General features: G+C 43.8%; 1 protein-coding gene across 37 annotated transcripts in view; it reads left to right on the plus strand.

Moving 5' to 3' along the window:
- The window catches only part of AOPEP (aminopeptidase O (putative)), a 302,298-nt gene that overhangs the window by 49,141 nt on the left and 233,316 nt on the right, over positions 1–19,841 (plus strand). For all 37 annotated transcript variants that reach the window (XR_013758742.1, XR_013758743.1, XR_013758744.1 and 34 more), the window contains 2 exons: positions 444–610; positions 14,651–14,792. Coding sequence is in view for 19 of the 37 variants with exons in the window: in XM_079108835.1 (XP_078964961.1) it covers positions 444–610; positions 14,651–14,792 (309 nt within the window). In the remaining 18 variants the exon portion in view is untranslated. The remainder of the gene's footprint in view (positions 1–443; positions 611–14,650; positions 14,793–19,841) is intronic.

A 19,841-nucleotide genomic window follows, 5' to 3' on the forward strand; every position in this document is an offset into this window, starting at 1 on the left:
GATTTGAGACCACCAGCTTGTTTTTCCAAGCATTAATATCTCAGTGATCTCCAAACATATTTTCTTTTCCAGAATACTTTCCAAAAAGTGTGTAAGAATGTTGCTAAAACTTTTTTCTTTTGAAGGCATAAGAGCCTAAGGGGAGGCGCAGGGGTATGTACTTGGCAGACTTGTATTTAAAACTTTATCCAAAAAATATTTTTCTCCTTAAAAAAAAATCCTCTTTACATACTTCAGTAATTCATTTGGGAGAAATAACCACTCAGCTATTTACATTGCCAGCCCCTTGGCAGCTCCAGTTCAGTGTGCTTTGAAACCAGTCAGCTACAAAGCCTTGAATGTTTTCACTTTGAAAGTTCAACTTAACCTTCACTACCATGGTGGTGAGAAAAATGACAACTCATTTTAAGGATCCCCCTTTGTGTCTTTGTCTTCTTCTGCAGGCCGTGTGTTTATACTGTGGGATCGCCCATAAACAACAGGGCCCTTTTTCCCTGCCAGGAGCCACCCGTTGCCATGTCAACATGGCAGGCTACGGTCCGAGCAGCTGCATCTTTTGTTGTTTTAATGAGTGGGGAAAATTCTGCCAAGCCAGCACAGCTTCGGGAAGGTACTGTACATGTGTTCTTTGCTTATTTATGTATTGCACACATGCTGGACCCAGGAACCCCATAAGAAGTGTTTTTCTAAACTTTAAAGAGCTGCTTTATTAGTTGAGTTGGAAATGAACATACTATAAAACATCCTGCCAGAGAAAACAAGCAGGGGCTAGGGCGGGGCACTTGGGAGTCTGGGCTTGGGATTTGGGGCTCTTCACACCAGAGTTATCAATTCAGGGATTATTTCAGCAGTTACTTTCCCCTAGTGGCTTGTGGGCCGTAAGTGGGTGGTCTTGGATGAAGACTCGGCAGGCAAGAGTGTCATGGAAACACCATTACAGTTGAATTATCTGTGGTTTGGACATGGTGTCTGTACCTGATTTTTTATTATATTGAGAGTGCTCCTGTTGACTGGCCCACTGGGTCGTCCTGGTAGAGGATCCATTCTACACAGCTTGGCTACGTAAAGTTCTGAACCAAAGGTGTGTTAGAAAGTCGGAAGGCAAGTGCTAATGCATTCTTCAGGTTTTCATCCGGGAATTACTTGCTCTTCCAGAACTAATCTGTTAGTTCAAATCCTGAGCATGTTGATGCTAGGTAAAAGTTTTAGTTGTATTATTTATTTAAAATATGGTGTCTCTTCCCACATTCTCATTATAGAAACTTTAAAATATACAAAGAAGTAAGAATAATAAAGTTAAATAATTTTAGAGGAAATGATTGCTAATGTGTTTTTGCATTTCCCTCCAGATTTAAAATCTGTGTGTATAGTAAGAATTATTCACAATTGTCATCATAGCATTTAATAGTGTTTATTCTGCTTTCTTCACTCATAGTGAATATTGAACATTTTTCAGGATATTGAGTGATTTTAAATATAATTTAATGTCGGCATGAGATTTTGATATATGAATATATCAGAATTTATTTAACACTCCCATGTTGTCAGATATTTTGATCGTTTCCAGATTTTCTTTCCTATCACAAAGTTCCTGAGGAGACTTTATATGAAGTGGAAGTGCCGAGCCTGAGGTGTGAGTGTGTTTAAGACTGTTGGTGCATATCCCACGTTGCTTTCTGGGGGCTGTGTCAGTTCACACACCCCTCAGTGATTGTGAGGCCATGGCTTCCTGGAATTCTGGTCATCAGATGCATGAGGGGTGTGACTCTGTGATGTGGGTCACTGTGGTTGTCAGTGATTTTCGGGTGTTCTTACTGGTTTCTTGACCATTTTCATTTCTATCTGTTCATTTCCTTTGCCCACTTTTATACTGAGGACATTGTGAGGTTTTCAATAGTGTGTTGTGTTTTTAAATTTGATTAACTCCTTAAAAAATTAAAGATATTATACCCTTTAATTTTATATGATGTTTCTTATCTTTAGGATATTTAAATTTTTATGAAATCAAATTTATCAAATTTCTCTCGGAAAGTCTTCCTTTGCTCTCAGATTCACCTGTTTTGTTTATAGCTTAATTTTTGTATTTGACTGTTTACTTTCTGTAGATTATTCTCAACAGAATTGTGAAATGAGGACTAAGTAATGATCTGTTTTCCAAATAGAAAACCAGTTCCTCTAAGATCACTTATTGTAACTTTTCTGTTTGTGATATCTTTTTTTTTATCATAAACTAGATTTATATATGTACTGAATTCCTCAATGAATATTTACTTGATTCTTAAAGGCAAAACAAGGCAAATTATACATTTAAAATCTTTGTTAAAGTAGATAACATTCACAGATGAAAAAAATACAGAATAGTTGCATTAAAGTCTCTTTCTTCCTCCTCTTTCCCAGCTGCTCGATAACTCTCCCTCCAGCACAACCACGGTGATCAATTTTGCTTGTGTAACTTTTCTTTTTTGTTTCACAAATCGTGACACACTATATACGTTTTTGAATTGCACTTCTCTCTTTAGAATAAATTTAGCTCATAGATATTTTATGTCAGAACATTCATAGCTTTTTCATTATTTTTAAGACTACAGAATGTTTTGTTAATGGATGTTTCGTAGCTTAGTTAACTAGAAGCTGTGGACTCCACTCCATATCAAATAAGGAATTTAATGGGTATTTACTTCTGATGTTTTTCCTCACCTGCATCCCTCAATTTTAATTAATAAAATCAGGGATTTTGTCTCATGTCTGTGTTCTGTTTTTGTATTACAGCTTTTCTTCTAGGAATAACTTTCTTCATTCTTGAGCTCTTAAGTTTGATTTGTCTCAGTTGACTGGGAAAAGGCTTTAATTTTTTTTTTTTTTTTCCTATGAAGTTGGGCTTATAGCATGTTTGCTGGGCACCCTCTCTTATTTAAGTTGACTTTTAGTTGCATTCATTTATGAACAGTTCTTGGCTAGATATAGACTTCTTGAGTCACTTCTTTCCCCTTTTAAATGATTATTAATGTTATTACTATCATCTCTTATTTAGTGTTTCTTGAAATCTGTCAACATTTTTTTTATTCTTTGATAGTAGTCTGGTTTTGCTGCCTAGCTGCTCAGAAAAAATACATTTAAAAAATTTTTGTAATTAAAAACTTCAGAACAAATCTAGATATGGTGCCTTTCTTTTGAATGAACTTTACTAAAGTTTAATTTACATATAATAAATGCATACATTTAAAATGTATCACTCAGTGAGATCGTCAGATGTCTACAGTGGTGACCTGGAGCATTTCCATCACCCCAGCAATCCCCTGCGCCCTGTACTCAGTCCTTCTGCCCCTCTCTGGTCAACCCCTGAGCTACTTTACATCTCTACAGAAAATTCCATCTCAGTGCAGTTGTTCGGTGTGAGTTCTGACATCTGGTGGCTTTCACTCTGCGTGGTGTTTGTGAGATTCGTCCACATGGCTGCAGCTGTCAGTAGCTTATTCTGGGTTTTAATTGATGAATTAGCCATCCATTGTGTTGAATAAATCACAGTTTATCCACTTGCCTGTTGGTAGACATGTGGATTGTTTTGGCTGTTTTGAAAAATATGCTGTGACATTCATGTATAAGACTTTTACAGACATGGTTTTCACTTCTCTTGGGCAAATACCTAAGAGTGGAATTGTCAGATCATATTAAAAGTATATGTTTAAGTTTCTAAACTTATACTTAGGATTTGGCATCTACCAAACTGTGTCCAAAGTGGTCGCGTCCTTTTATATTCCTGCCAGCAATGTGTGAGAGTTCTGGTTGCCACTCATGACCGTAAGCACCTGGCATTGTCAGTCCATTGAATTTTAGCCCTCCAACTGAGTGTGAAATACCATCTCATTGTGATTTTAGTTTGCATTTCACTTGTTGGGTGTTCTTATGTTTTTCTTTGGAAAGCATCTCTTCGAGTCATTTTCTGCCTTTTTTGAATGTGGGTGTTTTAGTTGGAAGGTTATAAGAATACGTTTTTATAATGCTCTAGACTTTAGCCTTTTGCCAGATACATGTATTACAAAAGTATTCTCCGGGTTTGTGTGGCTTGCATTTTCATTTATTATTTACACTATGTTCCACTGCTTTTCTGTGTATTTTTCATATTTGTTCTTTACTAATTCCACTCTGTGTAAATTATGTCATGGTGACATTTCAATCCTCCTTTAAAAAAAAAATCTTTTTGTTTTTTTGATGTCAATCTGTTACTACTTCCATTTCAGCCTGACATCTTCTTCTGACTTTTTTTTACTGTTATTTCATAGAAGTTATACCTTCTGATCTCATAATGACAAGGCCAGTTTCCTAAATTGGTTTTGGTTTCTGTAGCAAATTGATTTCCCAGGCCTGTTCTTCCTGAGTCCTAATGATGAGGTCTTCTTTTACTTCTGTTCTGCAGGTTTGGTTTGATCTTCTTCCACAGCATTCATGGCTTTCCTCTCTCCTGTGACCCAACAGACAGGATAAAGTGCGTTGCTTTCCTTTGGTCTATTCATCGTCCCTGTGTTTCCTGAACTCCTTCTCAGTCCAGTGGTGCAGAGCCAGCTGGTACGCCTGGCTCCTCTATCCAGGCTCTGCTGTCCTGTTGGTAGTTTCTGGTCAAGTTCTGGGCCTTTCTCTGCCCTCTCTGGTTTCCTGCCATGCTGAAACAAGTGTGTGTGTTTGAAATGCTGCTGGGTTGAGCAGGCACTGATTCCAGAATCTTCCAGCCTGTTTCATTTTCCGTGTGAAGACTGTACCTCCCAGAATGCCATGTGGTTGTCCTCCCCATTGCTTATGGACTTTCTCACTCATGGTTTGGCCCTGCAGTTCAGATGGCTGTGCTTCTCAAACTTAATTATTATTTTTCTTTTTTGAGAGAAAAAATAGTCTCATGATTTACCAAGATCCATGTAAATTATTGGTATGAGAATGATATATTCAAAACTATAAAGACTAGATATAAACTCTGTATGTTTGTAACTCTTGCCAAAATAAAATTATAAAACAGATCAAACTCCAAATCTTTAAATTCAAATTAAAAACTTAAAATCGATATAAAGGTTGATATTTTGCTGGAATAAAATTGCCTTTCACAATACAAATGTGGAGCTGAGTGTTCCCTGTAGTTTTTTTTTTTTGTTTGTTTGTTTGTTTGTTTTTGAGGTTGAACATTTGTCCTGTTCTGAGCTGTGTGATGATCCACCTTTCCATCACTTTTCTTGTCCCTACTATGAAACTTTTGCCTACACAGCAGGCGGTGATATCATCTGCCCTTTACTTAGGCAAAAGCATCATCCTTAGGTTCTTTTTTAATTATCTCCCAACAAATGTGCAATTGCACAAGCTAATGCAGGCGTGAACTCTGACGTCATTTGGCAATACTCACTCATAACCAAATGCTTTCAGGGACCAGGAACCTACAGCTCACTGGCCAGATCCAGCCCCCTGCCTGCCCCTATAATAGTTTTATTGGATCCATGGCCATTATCTAGGGCTGCTTCTGTGCTACAACAGTACAGTTGACTGTAAGAAAGACCCACAAAGCCTACAATATTTCCTCCCTGGTCCTTTACAGAAAAAGGTTTTCTGACCTCTGACTTCTGCCATATCTGTCTGTCTGTCTGTCCTTGATCTATCTATTTGAAGATTATCATCAAAAATTAAAATAAGAATTAATTTTAAAATATTCATGGAAAACTTTCATACTTCCAGGAATATGTCTGTGGACATTTTTTCCCCCAGAATTACCAGTTGAGTGCAGAGTTATAATAAAGTAGTTGTTCCCTGTGATTTGCTTGTGCCCATACTACTTGCCCCCATGTGATATCACATAGTAGATTTTACCATTCACCCCAAGGAGGGACTAAGCTAGATGGAGAAAGGCGTCTGCACACAGTGCTGCAGTGTCTCCTGCAGCCCACAGCTGGGGTTAGCAGAGGGCAACCACAGTGCTAATAAAGCTCTTTGCCAGAACCCAGAGCAGCTGTTCTGAGGATGGAATAATGTCTACAAATGCATGGCACCTCTTGGAGAGAAAGGGTCTGTGGATCTAAGGTGATATTATTTCCTCTCCAAGTTGTTTTGTGATTGGCAGAGTGGTCTCATAGGACCTCTGCTCTATTGTACACAATGCCCTTTAAAACCAAGAGCTGCCCTTGAAAACGTGAATGGCAAAACCTGGCCCCTCAAGTCACAGTTTCCATCACAGTGACACGTCATCAACCTGATTAGCTCATTTGCGGGCCCCCAGCTGATTTCCCGAAAGCAGCCAAAGCACCTGGGAGTAGATAACAGCAGTGGAGATGACAGCAGCCCTTGGGCAGGGACTCAGAGTCTTTGCTCCATGAGGGAAATCATTCCTCCTAACTCTTTTTAAAAAGGAAGGTAATGGTTTGGGCTGTAGGGTAATGACCATCTTAAGAATTTTATTAGCTGAATAGTCATTATATATTTTCAAGAAGGCCTAGTCAAGGCCATTGATTTAGATTAACTTGTTGACTCATTTATTATTCAGTTTCATCAGCATAAAGCCATTTGGGCAGTAGGGTTATTGTTGCCTGTATTTCCTGCCCAAATGTAGCCAAACTGTTTCAGTGCAGAGACCCAGTGCTCAATATTATGCTTTGTATATAATAAGTGCTCAAATATTTATTCATCGAGTACCTGTGGTCTCTCTAATCAGACAAAAGGAATATGTTCGTGGAAGGAACTTTTAAAAACCTCTACTGATAGTGACAAAAGTGATTTCAAGCTCATTTCTTTTGTTGTGCTGCTGATTTGAGTTTATGCCTTTTCTCCAGCATCCATAAATTTTAAAAGAAAAAAAACTGGCTAAGGACATTATTATTTTTCTCTGGTAATTTTTTGTTTATAGAGTCTAATTTAGCATATTTCTACTTCCTAAAAAATTCCCCTCCCTCTGTTTTTCTTGGGAAGCCTCAGGAAGATGAACAAGACTGCCTAAGCACCTTTCAAATGAGGGAGAAAAAGCGTGAGTGAGTGAAAGGTGTTAAAAATGACGTGTGCCTTTGCATAGGATCTGATTTTATTTTTCTTTGCAACAGCGAGACTGTAGACATTACTTCATTCTGGACAAAATGCCTGCCCAGTCGACCAACTCTCTGACATTCTCTCTCTTGACTGTGTGGGAAATTCCAGGAAAAAGCCAAGATTTCAGGGTCCAGACCCTCCTGCATGCAGTTGAAAGCCAACTTTTCTTCCCTTTTGATGGCTCAAAATGAGCAATACTATTTAGACTGCTCCCACAGTATGCAACTAGGAATTACATACAAGGAAATGGTAAATTAAAAGGCATTTAAGAATGGTTATGATTAAGTGTGTTCCCCACAAAGAAAAATGCAAAGTAGAGAAAGCTTCTTGTTTCTAGTACTGGAAACTTAATTCTGGGGTGATACCCATACATACAATAAGGGGCTGGAATGCAGAGCAAATGTGTTCGAGTTTTCCCATTGGAAAGCTGCTGGCGAACCAGGGCTGGCTCACAGGGTGCTGTTGTGTTTTAAGTCTTTGTCAGTTAATTATTGACTTTTGTGATACGTCAATGACTGTCTTGTGTGCGCTCCCCGCTCTGTGCATGTGCAGCATGTGCAGAAGTCATCATGGTGTCTTTTGGATCATGGTGAAGCCACAGGCATGTATGTGCCAGTCCTGACTGCTGTGGAGTTTTGTCTGAGACTTGATATTCATAATTCTCATGTGAATAAAATACTAAAGTGTACCCGCCACCATCTGGAGCAGTACAGGTTGGTGTCCAGTCCACTGGTCCATTTGTACTGAAGTTGAAGGTGAACTGATCATCTGCGTCATAGATCAGACTGTCCAGGGAGACTGGGGATGACAAGCCTGTGCCTTGTCTTCCTGTGGGAATGCCCTCAGCCGGCAAGGAGAGCCTCCCCACCTGTAGTAGCGCTTGTGTTCTTGCTTCGGTAGGTGGCGCTCTTTTACCTACTTCACTAGAAGAGCTCCAAGGTCTTTCTCTCCTGGGGCTCCTGTGCCTGAGGCCCTACCCCATTTCAGGGAAGGAGCCTCAGCCCTGTCGGCTCCTGCAGCCTGCCCTGGCACATTGCCCTGCTTAGGCAGTGCTGGTGCACACCAACCCAGGGCCTTCCTGTCTCCTTTGTTCTAGTGCCAGTTACAATCTTTGTGCAATAATGGAGGAGAACTAATGAAAGACAGTCACACCATGGATATTCAGGAGGGTGGCACTAGCTCATAAAATCAGAATGTGAAGCCGGGCGTGGTGGTGCACGCCTGTAATACCAGCAGCTTGAGAGGCTGAGGCAGGAGGATTGCCAATTCAAAGCCAGCCTCAGCAAAAGCGAGGTGCTAAGCAATACAGGGAGATCCTGTCTCTAAATGAAAGAATTTAAGAAAGGGCTGGGGATGTGACTCAGTGATTGAGTGTCCCTGAGTTCAATCCCTGCTAACCCCAACCGCCCAAAAAACCAAAATGTGTAGACTTGGCATCTGAGAAGTAGTGACACTAAGAAAGCTGAGATTTGCTGGACAACCTAAGCACTGAGAAGCAGGCCAAGAGGGGAGCGGCAGCCAAAATGGGGAGCTTTCCTTCCTTTTTATGCATATATTACATATGTGTGTAGATAATATATACTTTTAAGGGGTATAATATGTACATTATCATGTGGCATATCTATATGCACTTATAAATACACACATTCCTATACATGTTATTAAGCATCTTTAAGTTGTGATACAAAGTTGTTACAAAATAATCTTTAAACATGTGGAATAGTTTGGGCAGGAAACTGAAAGAAGGAATTGGGGCTAGAGAAAGAAATGGTCTTGAGGTAGGAAGTAAGCAGGGCTGTGTTAGAACTGAGGAAAGGAATCTGATATGCTAAATAAAAGCATGCATCAATTTGATGTTCCCACATGCTTCCTGCTGTTTGTGTAACCTGGAGTAGAAAGGTTTAAAGGGATGCTTTTAATAGGAGGGATTTATGTGCCTGTTTTAATTTTCAGTTAAAACAGTGACTCTTTAAGTATGAGTTCTATGAGATGCTTAGTGTGCAAAGATAAATAGCCTGCCTTCGCCTCTGCAGAAGCAGGGTGGTGTCTGTGTGTGGTGTGGCTTTTTGTCCAAGTGCACGAGTCTTGACTTTGCATGTGGCTCATGTTTAGTGCACTGTTAGTAGTGGGCATGACTGGAAGAGGGGGGTAAAAAGGACTACCATGTTTTGATTTTTCTTCTCTCAAATAATTAGCAAAGTTGTTGTCAAGGTTAGGACGTAGAGTTCTCTCTCCTCCCCGAACGGACTACGCCATTGTGTTCCCCCTTTTCCCTCTTCACTGGAGGGTGGAATCTCAGAACTATTCAGAAGTCCACCTTTGCAGAATCTGTCCAGAAGGAAGGGTGAGCTGGATGCTGCTTGAGCCTGCTCAGTTAGGGGCCCCTTCCTCCTGCCCACTCTCTACCAGCCTTACGAATGAATCCAGGCCTGGCTGTGAAAGTATCCAGGCGTGTGATGGTCTTTGGACTTTTGCAGAGGAAAACTCTAGGTTTTTCAAGTGCAGCATGTTCTTTGTTTTGCAGCTGGTATAGCAAAGCAGTCTAGTGCAAGTGGGTTGAATCAAAAAAGGAAAATGAAGGCATTTACTGTTTTATCGAGGACGGCTCATTTAAAGGAAACACCATTTAAATGGTCTCCAAATGGTCCATTCTACATGAAGTCATACAGGATGCCCCCTCTGGGCTGTCAGTCTCCTTTTTAAATGGGTTGCTTTGTGTGCACTGTGTTTTAATGCCATTCAACCTTAAACCCCATATGTGGGCCTCATCAGGTCACGGGTTTTGGTGCACATGTGGCAGCCATACCTCCAAATATCCCTCGCCCCTGCCTCCTGAGCAATAGGGAGAGGCCGCTCTGAAAAGGAGAGCTTGCAGATGATGCCAGTGACGACAACAGTGACGATTGTGAGGACAAACACTGTCTAAGCATCGTGCCCATCGGTTTCTGTATTACCTAACTTAATCCTATGAGTCGGATGCTGTGACCGTGCCCATAACGCACTGGGGCACTGATGCCTACCGAGATCGAGCACTGTACCCAAACTGGTGCTTGTGGAGCCCTGGCTTCCGGAGCTGGAATTCAACCCACTGACACACACATCAGAATAGACGCGCATCAGTTCCCTTTGTACCGTAGTCTTATCACAAACAATAGAAATCCAGGAATGATTTCTCTTTGTCTTTGGAATGCAGGCTCTGCTTTCGGGGGCAGTATTTCCACCTCGTGATTTACATTTCTTGTAGTTATGTAAGGATGAGGTAGGTGTTTCCTGTGGCAGAGAACAGTCTTCACGAAGCAACGCGAGGCTGAGTGGAATAATCAGCATAACTCAGAAGACACTTAATTACCAAGCAACACTGGGAATGTCCTCGTAGTAATGAGCTAATGAAAATGTTCCCTCGCCTGTGGAAGGGTTCCATGATCTCACCACTGGCTCTCGCTTTCACCCAAGATGGAGACAAGAAGCTCAGGGCCAGATCATCTTCCTGGGAAACACTGTGGGTCAGCCACAGTCCCTGGCAATTGGATTCCTGGCTGGTTCCTAATGGCCCCATCTGCTGATCTGCCCATTTGTCACTTGATAGCCCCTAAAGGTTTTGTTCTGAAAGTTTTCAGTGTGAAGCAGTTTGTTCCAAATGAGGCCTGCTAATAGGAATCTAAGAACGTAAAACACAGTGGGCTGTGCAGAAGGGCATCCTCTTTAGCACTCAAAGTACAAGTTTGAGTCACATTTTCAATTGTTGTTTCCATTGTTCAACCCTGAGCAGCTTTTGAGGGAGGACTGACGGTTCTGAAACATTCTCGCCTGACTCCGTTCAGGTTCTGCCATCACTGTGGCTGCCTCGCTCCCCAGTTCTGGGTTGTTTAAGGTACTGGCAATTTTTTCATTCCTTATCTCACTCTTCCTCCTTGCCACATCCCTTCACGGCTCCTAGCACCTCACCTGCTATTCTGACAAAGGTGCCGGGATGTGATGTCACTGGGCAGTCTCTTGCGTTGGGATCCTGTGAGTATCTCTTAATTCAGCAGGGACTTCTCTTGGAAGCAGTTTCAGTTCCTGTGGTTTCCATAAGTCCCGTCTTGCCTAGGCCTTAGATAGATGGTACCAAGAACTAGACTCACAGCAAAAAAATCAGGTTAAAAATTCAGCACTGAACCTAGAAACCTTTGTGCTCAGTATTTGGTTCGTGAGAGGATTTGCTACTGGAGCGGTGCCTGCTCCTTCTCTGTGGACTGCCTCTTCCTTCCAGCTACATTTTATCGTTTTGATAGTATTTCAGGACCAAATATGTTGCTCTTTTTCTGCTGTTTATCTTTTGATCTTTGATTAATTGGTTTTGTTTTGAATTATTTTACATTAAAAATGCAATAGCGTCAAATAATTCTCTTGGGTTTGTTCCACTCCCTCCCCGATAGCACCCCCTGTATCCACCCCGCCCTCATTCCCCTTCAGAAGTCACCAGTGCCGCACAGCTCACAGTGACATCAGTGTCATCTCCATTCCGTTCCGTGGGACGTGAGGTTGTCCAGACGTGGTCTTCTCACTGCGCCAATAAGATTGAGTTCTTTCTCCAGCCTGTCATCCGCGCTTCCTTCCCCGAGTCCCGTCTTCCCGGTGTGATTCATGTCACAGAATACGTTCTTTGTATTATATCTTTGTCATCAAAAGCTGAGTCTAGTAGTGAAATTGTGACTACATTATGGTTTCCGTATGTGTTGGTTTTTCTTGGAGTTAACAATGGTGTTTTATTTGTTTTCCCCCCCATTTTCTTGGTTTTGTCAAGCCTATCTTTGAAAGTTGTTCAGGACTCCTTTTAGGATGGTCAGCTGCTTGGTTTCCTCTGGGTTCTCCTTCTGCATCATCTCCGGGTCCCTCGGCGCCTGCGCAGTGCCCTATCTCCTGGCTGTCCAGCTCCTCCGTCGCTCTGCAGGCTTCCTCTTTCTCTCCTGCACTGGCTCCTTTGTCTTCTTTAATGGCTTACTGTCTCTTTCTGAAGCATACTTTATGTAGTCTAGTAACTTCCCGAGAATATGGTGCGTAGGAGGTGAATTTTTGAGACTCTGCATATCTGAAAATGTCCTTATTGTATGTAAGCCTCCTCTCTTCCTTCTCTTTCTCTTTCTGGAAGCTTATGAGGTCTTGTCTTCATTCCCACATTTCATAATGAGGGATCTTATTTATTTATTTATTTATTGGTGCCAGAAACTGAACCCAGGGCCTTGTGCATGCAAAGCAGGCACTCTACTGAGCTATATCCCCAGCCCAATAATGAGGTTTCTTAACGTGGGGTTAAGGGACCCAGTGGTTTGGGTCCCCTCCCAGCGAGCGTCTTCCCTTCCTCCTCTACTGATTGAGTGCACGGTTCTGCTGTGCCACTCGACTCTGCCTCTCTGCGTCTGCATTCTGGCCTCCAGTGTTTGCAGCTGTCGCCGACGCTGTTCTCCCTGTTCTCAGGGCTTGGGAGGAAGTGAAGATGGCCGATGCATTCACGCGTCCATGTTTATCTGAACGCCTCGCCATTGCTACTTTTTATTGAGCCTCCTGTTTGAATTTTTTGAATTCAGATTGGACCCGCAGTGAACACTCGAAAACGTACTTTAGAAAAATAATGGCTGTCCAGAGCTCTCTGATTAAGAAATGTGGCCCTTCAGAATATTCCTTTAGACCAAGGCCTTCTTTCCTCCTCCTTCCTCTCTGCCCACCCCTACCCACCCAGCTCTGTGGGTGTTATCCAGTGCAAGCTGAGTTCTTCATGGAGCTGTCACAGGGGCAGCAGGCTGCAGGGAGCCAGGGAGCTCAGGGGCAGAAACTGAGGTGGAGGTGGTGCAGCCGCCACCCCGGGGCCACGCCGCGCTCTCACCAAGACTTCTATGACTGTCCTTACCCATTTCCTGCTGATGGGGGATGCGGGCAGTGATTCTCCTAAGGCTGTGAGAGTGACGTAAATCACTGGTTGGTTCCAGAATCATTGGACTTGATTATCTCTTTAACAAAGGCCATGCCTCCGCTTCTTGGTTGACTGAGAAAGAGGGATCTCAAGAACGGCCACCCTGTTCACCCATTTGTACATTACCTGTTCCTTTACTACTGTAAACAGTAAATATAGTTTGGTATTCTTTCAAAAAAAAAAAAAGAATGGCCACCCTGATTCTAGAAGCAGGAAGAAACTTACTGGCAAGTGGAGAGAACAGCTACCTCTGTGTTAGGTTCCCAGCATGCCTTTCTGTATCGTTTTTCACATGTTTCCTCCAGTGATTTCCAGGTTTGAATTGCACCAGAAATCATACTTATTCCTAAGTCTTTACTTCCTATTTAAAATTCTGTTGTTCATTAGAGAAATTCTATAGCATATTTCTTTGAATCTAAGTTTATAGAATTCAAAGGGTAATAAACACCCTTCTGAGTTCAGAATCAGTTGATAAAGGGGCCAGCCATACATGGAGATCAAAATCTAACCTTTTATCATTGATTTTAAGTGGTAAAACACTTAGAAAAATGTCATGTTAGGGCCCATGTGGGCATGTCAATATTTCAACCCTGAATTTGACATCTTATCTGCTCACTCACCAAATGGAACAATCACAGGCTGCTCATGGGTGTGAGACCCTGTAACATTTCAAGTGGAGAATAATACCTCATGCAAGTGGGCTGACAGAGAAGTGTTACTCTAACGGAAGCTCCCCTCTGGGCACACGAGGGATGGAGGAATGTGTTTTGTAATATAAGGTGATATCTACGTTAAGACACAGCATCAGTTATAGCACACGCGTCAGCAGTGCTGTGCTAAATCAGATAGTGTGATTCATGCAGATTTCAGAATCATTAATGTCATTTTCCCATCTAAGGCAAATACAGTGTTGGTAAGTTAACAGTCACTTGTCCCTTTGATCAAAGCTTTCCAGAGGTTTGGACTACATGGAGAGGACACCCTCACCTGGGGGGAACAGCCCTGTTAGGAACTAGTTGGGCCTCGTGGTCCCAGTGAAGTCTCCGCTCCTGTTTTTCATCTGCTCATGGCTGAGTGGGAGATCAGCTGAATGGATTGGCAGGATGGGGACTAAGACCTGAACTTTTGTAGCTAATTTGTTTTAACTTTGGAACTAAAACTCAGGAGTTTCCTGTCCTTTGTTTCATATATTTTCTACAATAGGCATTTTAGCTTGACCCATTTTAGGAAGAATAGTTTAGTTACTGGGCAGACATGATCATTCATTCCTTCAGAATATATCAGTTGTGCTTTCTTTTTGATGCCAAATACAGAGCTGGGCAGTAAGAACGAGGGAGACGCATGCTTGTCTCTGGGGGATGCTGGCTATACCCTTCTGTGTTGGCAACTATGAGTGACCACCTCAGCACCTCTTGCTATTCAGCCTCAATGCAAGGCTTCGACTGAGAGCCATAAGAGCCCAGACCTCCTTGACAGCTTTGAAACATCATCCCTCTGCTTTCCTGGAGACCTGGGGTCTTGCCCCTTCAGCTGGGGTACCCTACCTGCAGGAATGGGCTCTTACCCACAGGCTTTCCTCACATCTCAAGAGAAGAAGTCAAGAAGGGCTCAGAGCCCTGCCGCAGCCTCACTGTGGTTCTTGTTTCTTCTCAGGGGGTTCAAGCTGGCATTACTACGTAACCATGCCGATGCCCGCCTCTACCTTCACCATTGCAGTGGGATGCTGGACAGAAATAAAGTCGGAGATGGATCTGGTGACAGAGTGGCCCTTCCCATCCTCCGAGGCCAACTTCAGGTTTGTGTTTGGGAACTGGCTGAAACACAGACCCTGAGGGAGCGGGATGATGCATCTTTCCAGGACCTGGGAATGTGAGTCATCTCTGCCGAGAACCTACCCAAATAGGGTTCAGGCCTCCTGGGAAGGAAGGAGAGCAGAGGCAGAACCCAGGCCTGCTGTCGATGCAGGAAGGGAGGAGAGGATGCATGTGCAGTCCTTGGAGCGCAGGTGAAACACTGTTGGGAGTTAAGCAGAGGAGCCCTCAGGCCCAGCACCCCTTCCCCCGCTGCCCCGCACCCTTCATCCCTGCTTTTTACTGCCTGTCTGCTCAAAAGCATGGTTACCAAGGAGGCAGAGCTGGTCTACTGGATCGCTGTTTTGGCGCCGTGGCTGCCATTGGGGCTGCACTGTAGGGATGACCTCCTTAGTGGAGCTTATTGGCCTCTTAGGAGCACAGGCCCCAGAGAGCTTTCCCAAGGCTGTGGGGCCTTGTTGACCTCAGTGGTGATTTTCTCTTTGGAGTGGGTCAGAAAATCAGTGTGTGGGTTTTACACATTGGCATGGGCCTCTGACTGTTTACTGGCAGCCTCCCCAGATGCTCACCTGTTTCTAACCTGGAGCCAATAGAGGGGACTGCACAAGATGGGTACAGACATATGCTTCACGCTCTGGTCCCGGCACTGCTACTCGTAGCTCAGCTGAGCCACCAGGGCAGTGCCTCTGGGTGGTGAAAGTCTGAGCAGTGTACAGCTGACTGGTTTACCCTCAGAGACAGCCAGGCGACCCTTGGCACTCATTCCTTGAGTGCTTTCTCTTGCAGGCTGCTCTTCCTCTGGCTGCAGTGACTGCAGCGTTGGTCTCTTAGGAGATGAAGCCATGTGTTCTGTCTTCCAACAGGCATGTCTTATTTACTACGTTTTGCTTTTTGGCAAAAGGAAGCAATTTCCACTTGTTGGTCAGTAATATGCCTTTTTTTGGATTGTTAACTGAGCAGTATAGAATATTCTTGCTTACTAGATTTCACTCACATCCTCTTGAGGGAAGAAGAGAATTGTGGACAGCAGGACAAAAGCTCATTTCATGTGGGAATACTTAATTGTACGTGAGACCCTCTGGGCCCTCTTCCTCTGCACTGGGGCTGTAGTCTAGGCTTCATTTTGCATTTGTGGGCAGCCTGAATTTCTGAGTGAGGAGGTAGGTGCCCCAGAATGTCATTGGATCCACAGTGGAGTTGGTATGAGCAAGAAATGAATGTTCTTATGTTGAGCTGCTGAAACACTGGGGTTGTTTGTTATTGCAGCATATCTTAACCTGTCCTGAATTGATACAGAAGCCATTGGTTGTTTAAAGTCAGGAAAAATATTGACCTAAATATTGTCTTATTTAGTCCTAAATATAAGCCTGTAAGGTAGATTTGCTCTGATAGATAAAGACACTGAGGCTGAGATAGTAACTCATTTATATTCTTATACCTACTGAGTCACAATATCTAGATTCACATCCAGGCCTGACTCTCTGCAGAGGTGATTTATAATCTCACTTGGAGACTTAAAAATAATATATATATCCAAAACATTCACCTGGATTCTGAGTGACAACCTTCCTGGAGAGTCATTGCCATGATCAAGCCACTGTTACTGACTGTAATGTGTCATCTTGGAATAGAAAGGACAAGTAGAGAGCCTTTGAGCTGGAAGGAGCCATTCATATAGTTGACTATGGCTCTTTGGGCAAAGCCGCGCTTTTGTAGGATGGAGGCTTTGTGCATGAGTTCCCAACACCTTCATAGGGAAGGAACTGTGAAGGCTTCACCTCAAGCCTCAAGGTTCCATCATAAGGAGATGCACTGTTGAACAAGTGCCTTAGAAAGGTTTAAAGAAGGCAAAGACAGAAATTTGCTATCGTGCCTTTTTTTTAGCCATGTTCCCAGAAGACACAGAGCAGGGAGAGGGCAGTGGCCATTCCCTATGTGTGTTCTCTTTCCTGCCCAGCAGCAAATGCAGTGACCGCTCACTGGTCTGGCAACCATCATTCCGAAAGATGGACATGGCCAGATCAAAAGAGGTTCTGGGAAGAGATGATGCCTAAAATTCCTGTTGGGATTTGGAGAATGGGATAAATACTATTCCTCTCTTGTCCTCCTACATTTAAAACCAGTTGAGGAACAGACAGAAGGAGATCAAATAAAGGTTCTGTCATTGACGAGAGTTGGGTTAAGGGAGTGCTCCTGTGTGGGTCTCATTGGGCTAATACTCCATTTCCTACTAGATTGGCACAGCCTCCATGACACAGGTCACAACCCGCCTATCGCAGGATAGAGACCCTGTGTGGGCAAAAAAGTCCAAAAAGACAAAGTCCAAAGTGGCTGATCCAATCAGGGAAGCTGAGGGAGAGGTCTAGTGTGCCTCCCTTGGAAAGTATGCCCTTTCATGGAAGCAGAGGCCTGAGAATGGGCCCCTTCCCTCCTCACAGACCATACCTGTGGTTTGCATTCATTCACTAACATGCTTGTCCATCAGAAGGGTACTGCTGATAAAATAGTAGCTTACATATATTAATCCTGCCCTAGCTTCATCATGCCTGGCTACCATCTCTAGTCAGCAGAAAGTGGCTCTGTTTACCAATGACATCTCTCTCTCTCTGCTTGACTGGCCAGCAGAGCTGCTCTCCAGTGCCGATCGCAGCGGTGTTTCTGGTTATGTTCACATCTGGTCCCCCTTGTCTTCCCCATCCCCCTTTCTACTTCAAACCCCTGAGACCCCCAGTTCAATTCATGGAAATCTAACTTTTACAGGGGGCTTATATACCCCAGGCTTTTATTTGCCTAAATTGTTCATCTGGGTTCCAGAAATTTGGCCAGAAGATTGGTCACTGAACTTTTGATCACTGTTCATGTGGGCTAAATTATGGGAAGAGCATCCCCTCCTCCAGCGCCAGTTCACGCACACTCAGCCCTCTCTGGGTGAGCATTTTAGTAAAGGCATTAGCTATAATGCACTCGGATAAACTGTCGAAAGTTCATTAATTTTATTCGGCTCCAGCCACAGGGGAATCTGGTGTTATGTTTAACCTCTCCAGGCTTCTGTTGGGACCATGCAGCTTAAGCACCGCACGGAAACTTGGATGCAGTCCAGCGAAACGCAGCAAAAATGATTAAAGGCACTGAAAATGGGCAGTTCGTTCTGAAGAAGAGCAGACTTGGTGGGGAAGGGGGCATTCCGTACAGGTGTAGAGACTGGAAAGTTGCCCTGAGAGGAGAGAGAAGCTTCTCCACGTGGCTGTGGGGTCTCTGCTAGACTCTGATGGTGCAAGTGCAGCTGCATCCCCCAGCTCTCCAGAGACAGGCTGTGGTATGCAGAGGGCTCCTGCAGCACATTCCATGGGGGTAGTGGCGCAAGAAGAAACCTCAGGAATCATTTCAGGTTGTTTTCTTTATTTTTAAAGTGTAATTTAAAGTGTAGCATACACTACAGTGCAAGTCTTATTTGTCTTGCTGAGTTTCTGACCACTGTCTACATCCTAAGCCAGACAGAGAACTTTCTCTCACTCCGGGAAGTTCCCTCACACCCCTTTCCAATCACTCTCTTCCCTCCTCAGCAGCCACTTTGGGGAGACTATGGAGAGATGAGGGAAAAAAGGTCCCTGATACCCCCTTGCTTGCCTCGGACCATAGCTGGTCTCTGAGCAGCTGCCAAAGTCCAGGTTTTCTGGCCTCTGTTTTAGTCAGCTTTTTCACTGCTGTGAATAAAAGACCTGATAAGAACAATTAGAGGAGGAAAAGTTTGTTTAGGTGCTCACAGTTTCAGAGGTCTTCATAGATAGCAGGCTCCATTCCCCAGGGCTCCAGGTGAGGCAGAACATCCTGGCTGAAGAGTGTGGCAGAGGGAAGCAGCTCACATGATGATTAGAAAGCAGAGAGAGACTCCACTTGTCAGATTCAAATATCTACCCTAAAGGCAGCCCCCAGTGCCCGCCTCCTCCACCACACCCTGCTTCTTCAGGTACCACTCAGGTAATTCCGTCAGTGGATTAATTCACTGATTGGGTTAAAGCTATCTAACTCAGCTGTTTCTTTAAGCCTTCTTGCATTGTCTCACACATGAGCTTTGGGGGACCCCTCACATTCAAACCATAATACCATGTAAGATCGTGTGAGTCACCTCCTTCTGACATTCCATTTTTTGGGGGAGCCTTACTGGTCGCACTTGCCCATAGCTCGATGGCCGTGCAATACTGCATTTTCTCTCAGACTTTGAGTATGGAAAGTGGTGCTAAGTCATGCACACTTGGAATCATCTCCAGTAGCTAGGCTAAGGCCACATATTTCCTGAGGGAATCTCATTCACCTTTTCCCTTGAACAAGGGCTTTTTTGGTGTATCTTTGGCTACCTCAGCCTATTCTCTGCCTTTTGGCATTCTTGGCTGTAAGAACTAATCCTGCCTTGTGGAAACAGGCTGTGTTTCTAGATGAAGGGCCTCTTTACATTGTTGTACTGTGGTTCGTGGAATTTAAACTTTGCCCCAACTTTATCCAGGAGATGCCTGCACACCCCCAGGATCTCCACTGCTAATGTGCTCTGACAGTTTTTCAACCAAGAGCATGAGTTTAGGTGACTGTGCTCACATATGCCTGTGCAAATACAGTAGGAAACCTGTGGTGGTTCATTCCCACTTTGTGAGACCTTTGACTGAACTGGTGCCCCAAACGGTACTTGCCTTTAGGTGGACACAGTGGCCTTTTCAGTTACATGCTTACTAACAGGTACCTTGGCTGACTCACCAAAGTGAGGTTTTCAATCCAGGGAATGTGACTAGAGTTCAATGGCAGTGATTATATTCCTCCTGTCGCTTTATTCTGCCCAAGTTTCTGTGGCACTCCATTCATTTTTCTCGTCCCCAACCATGATGAAGTGTCCTCAGGGCTGGGGGCCATGCTCCTAGAGGCGCACCAGGGGAGGTGCACAGCTGCGCGTACCTCCTGAGAGCCAGCCTGGAAGCAGGAAAGGCCCTTCATAAATTTGAACAGGAATTGTCACTGGAGCCTGTGCATATTGGGACAGGCCAGCA

The sequence above is a fragment of the Sciurus vulgaris genome (genome assembly GCF_902686455.1).
Source record: "Sciurus vulgaris genome assembly, chromosome: 13".
In the NCBI taxonomy this organism is placed as follows: domain Eukaryota; kingdom Metazoa; phylum Chordata; class Mammalia; order Rodentia; family Sciuridae; genus Sciurus; species Sciurus vulgaris.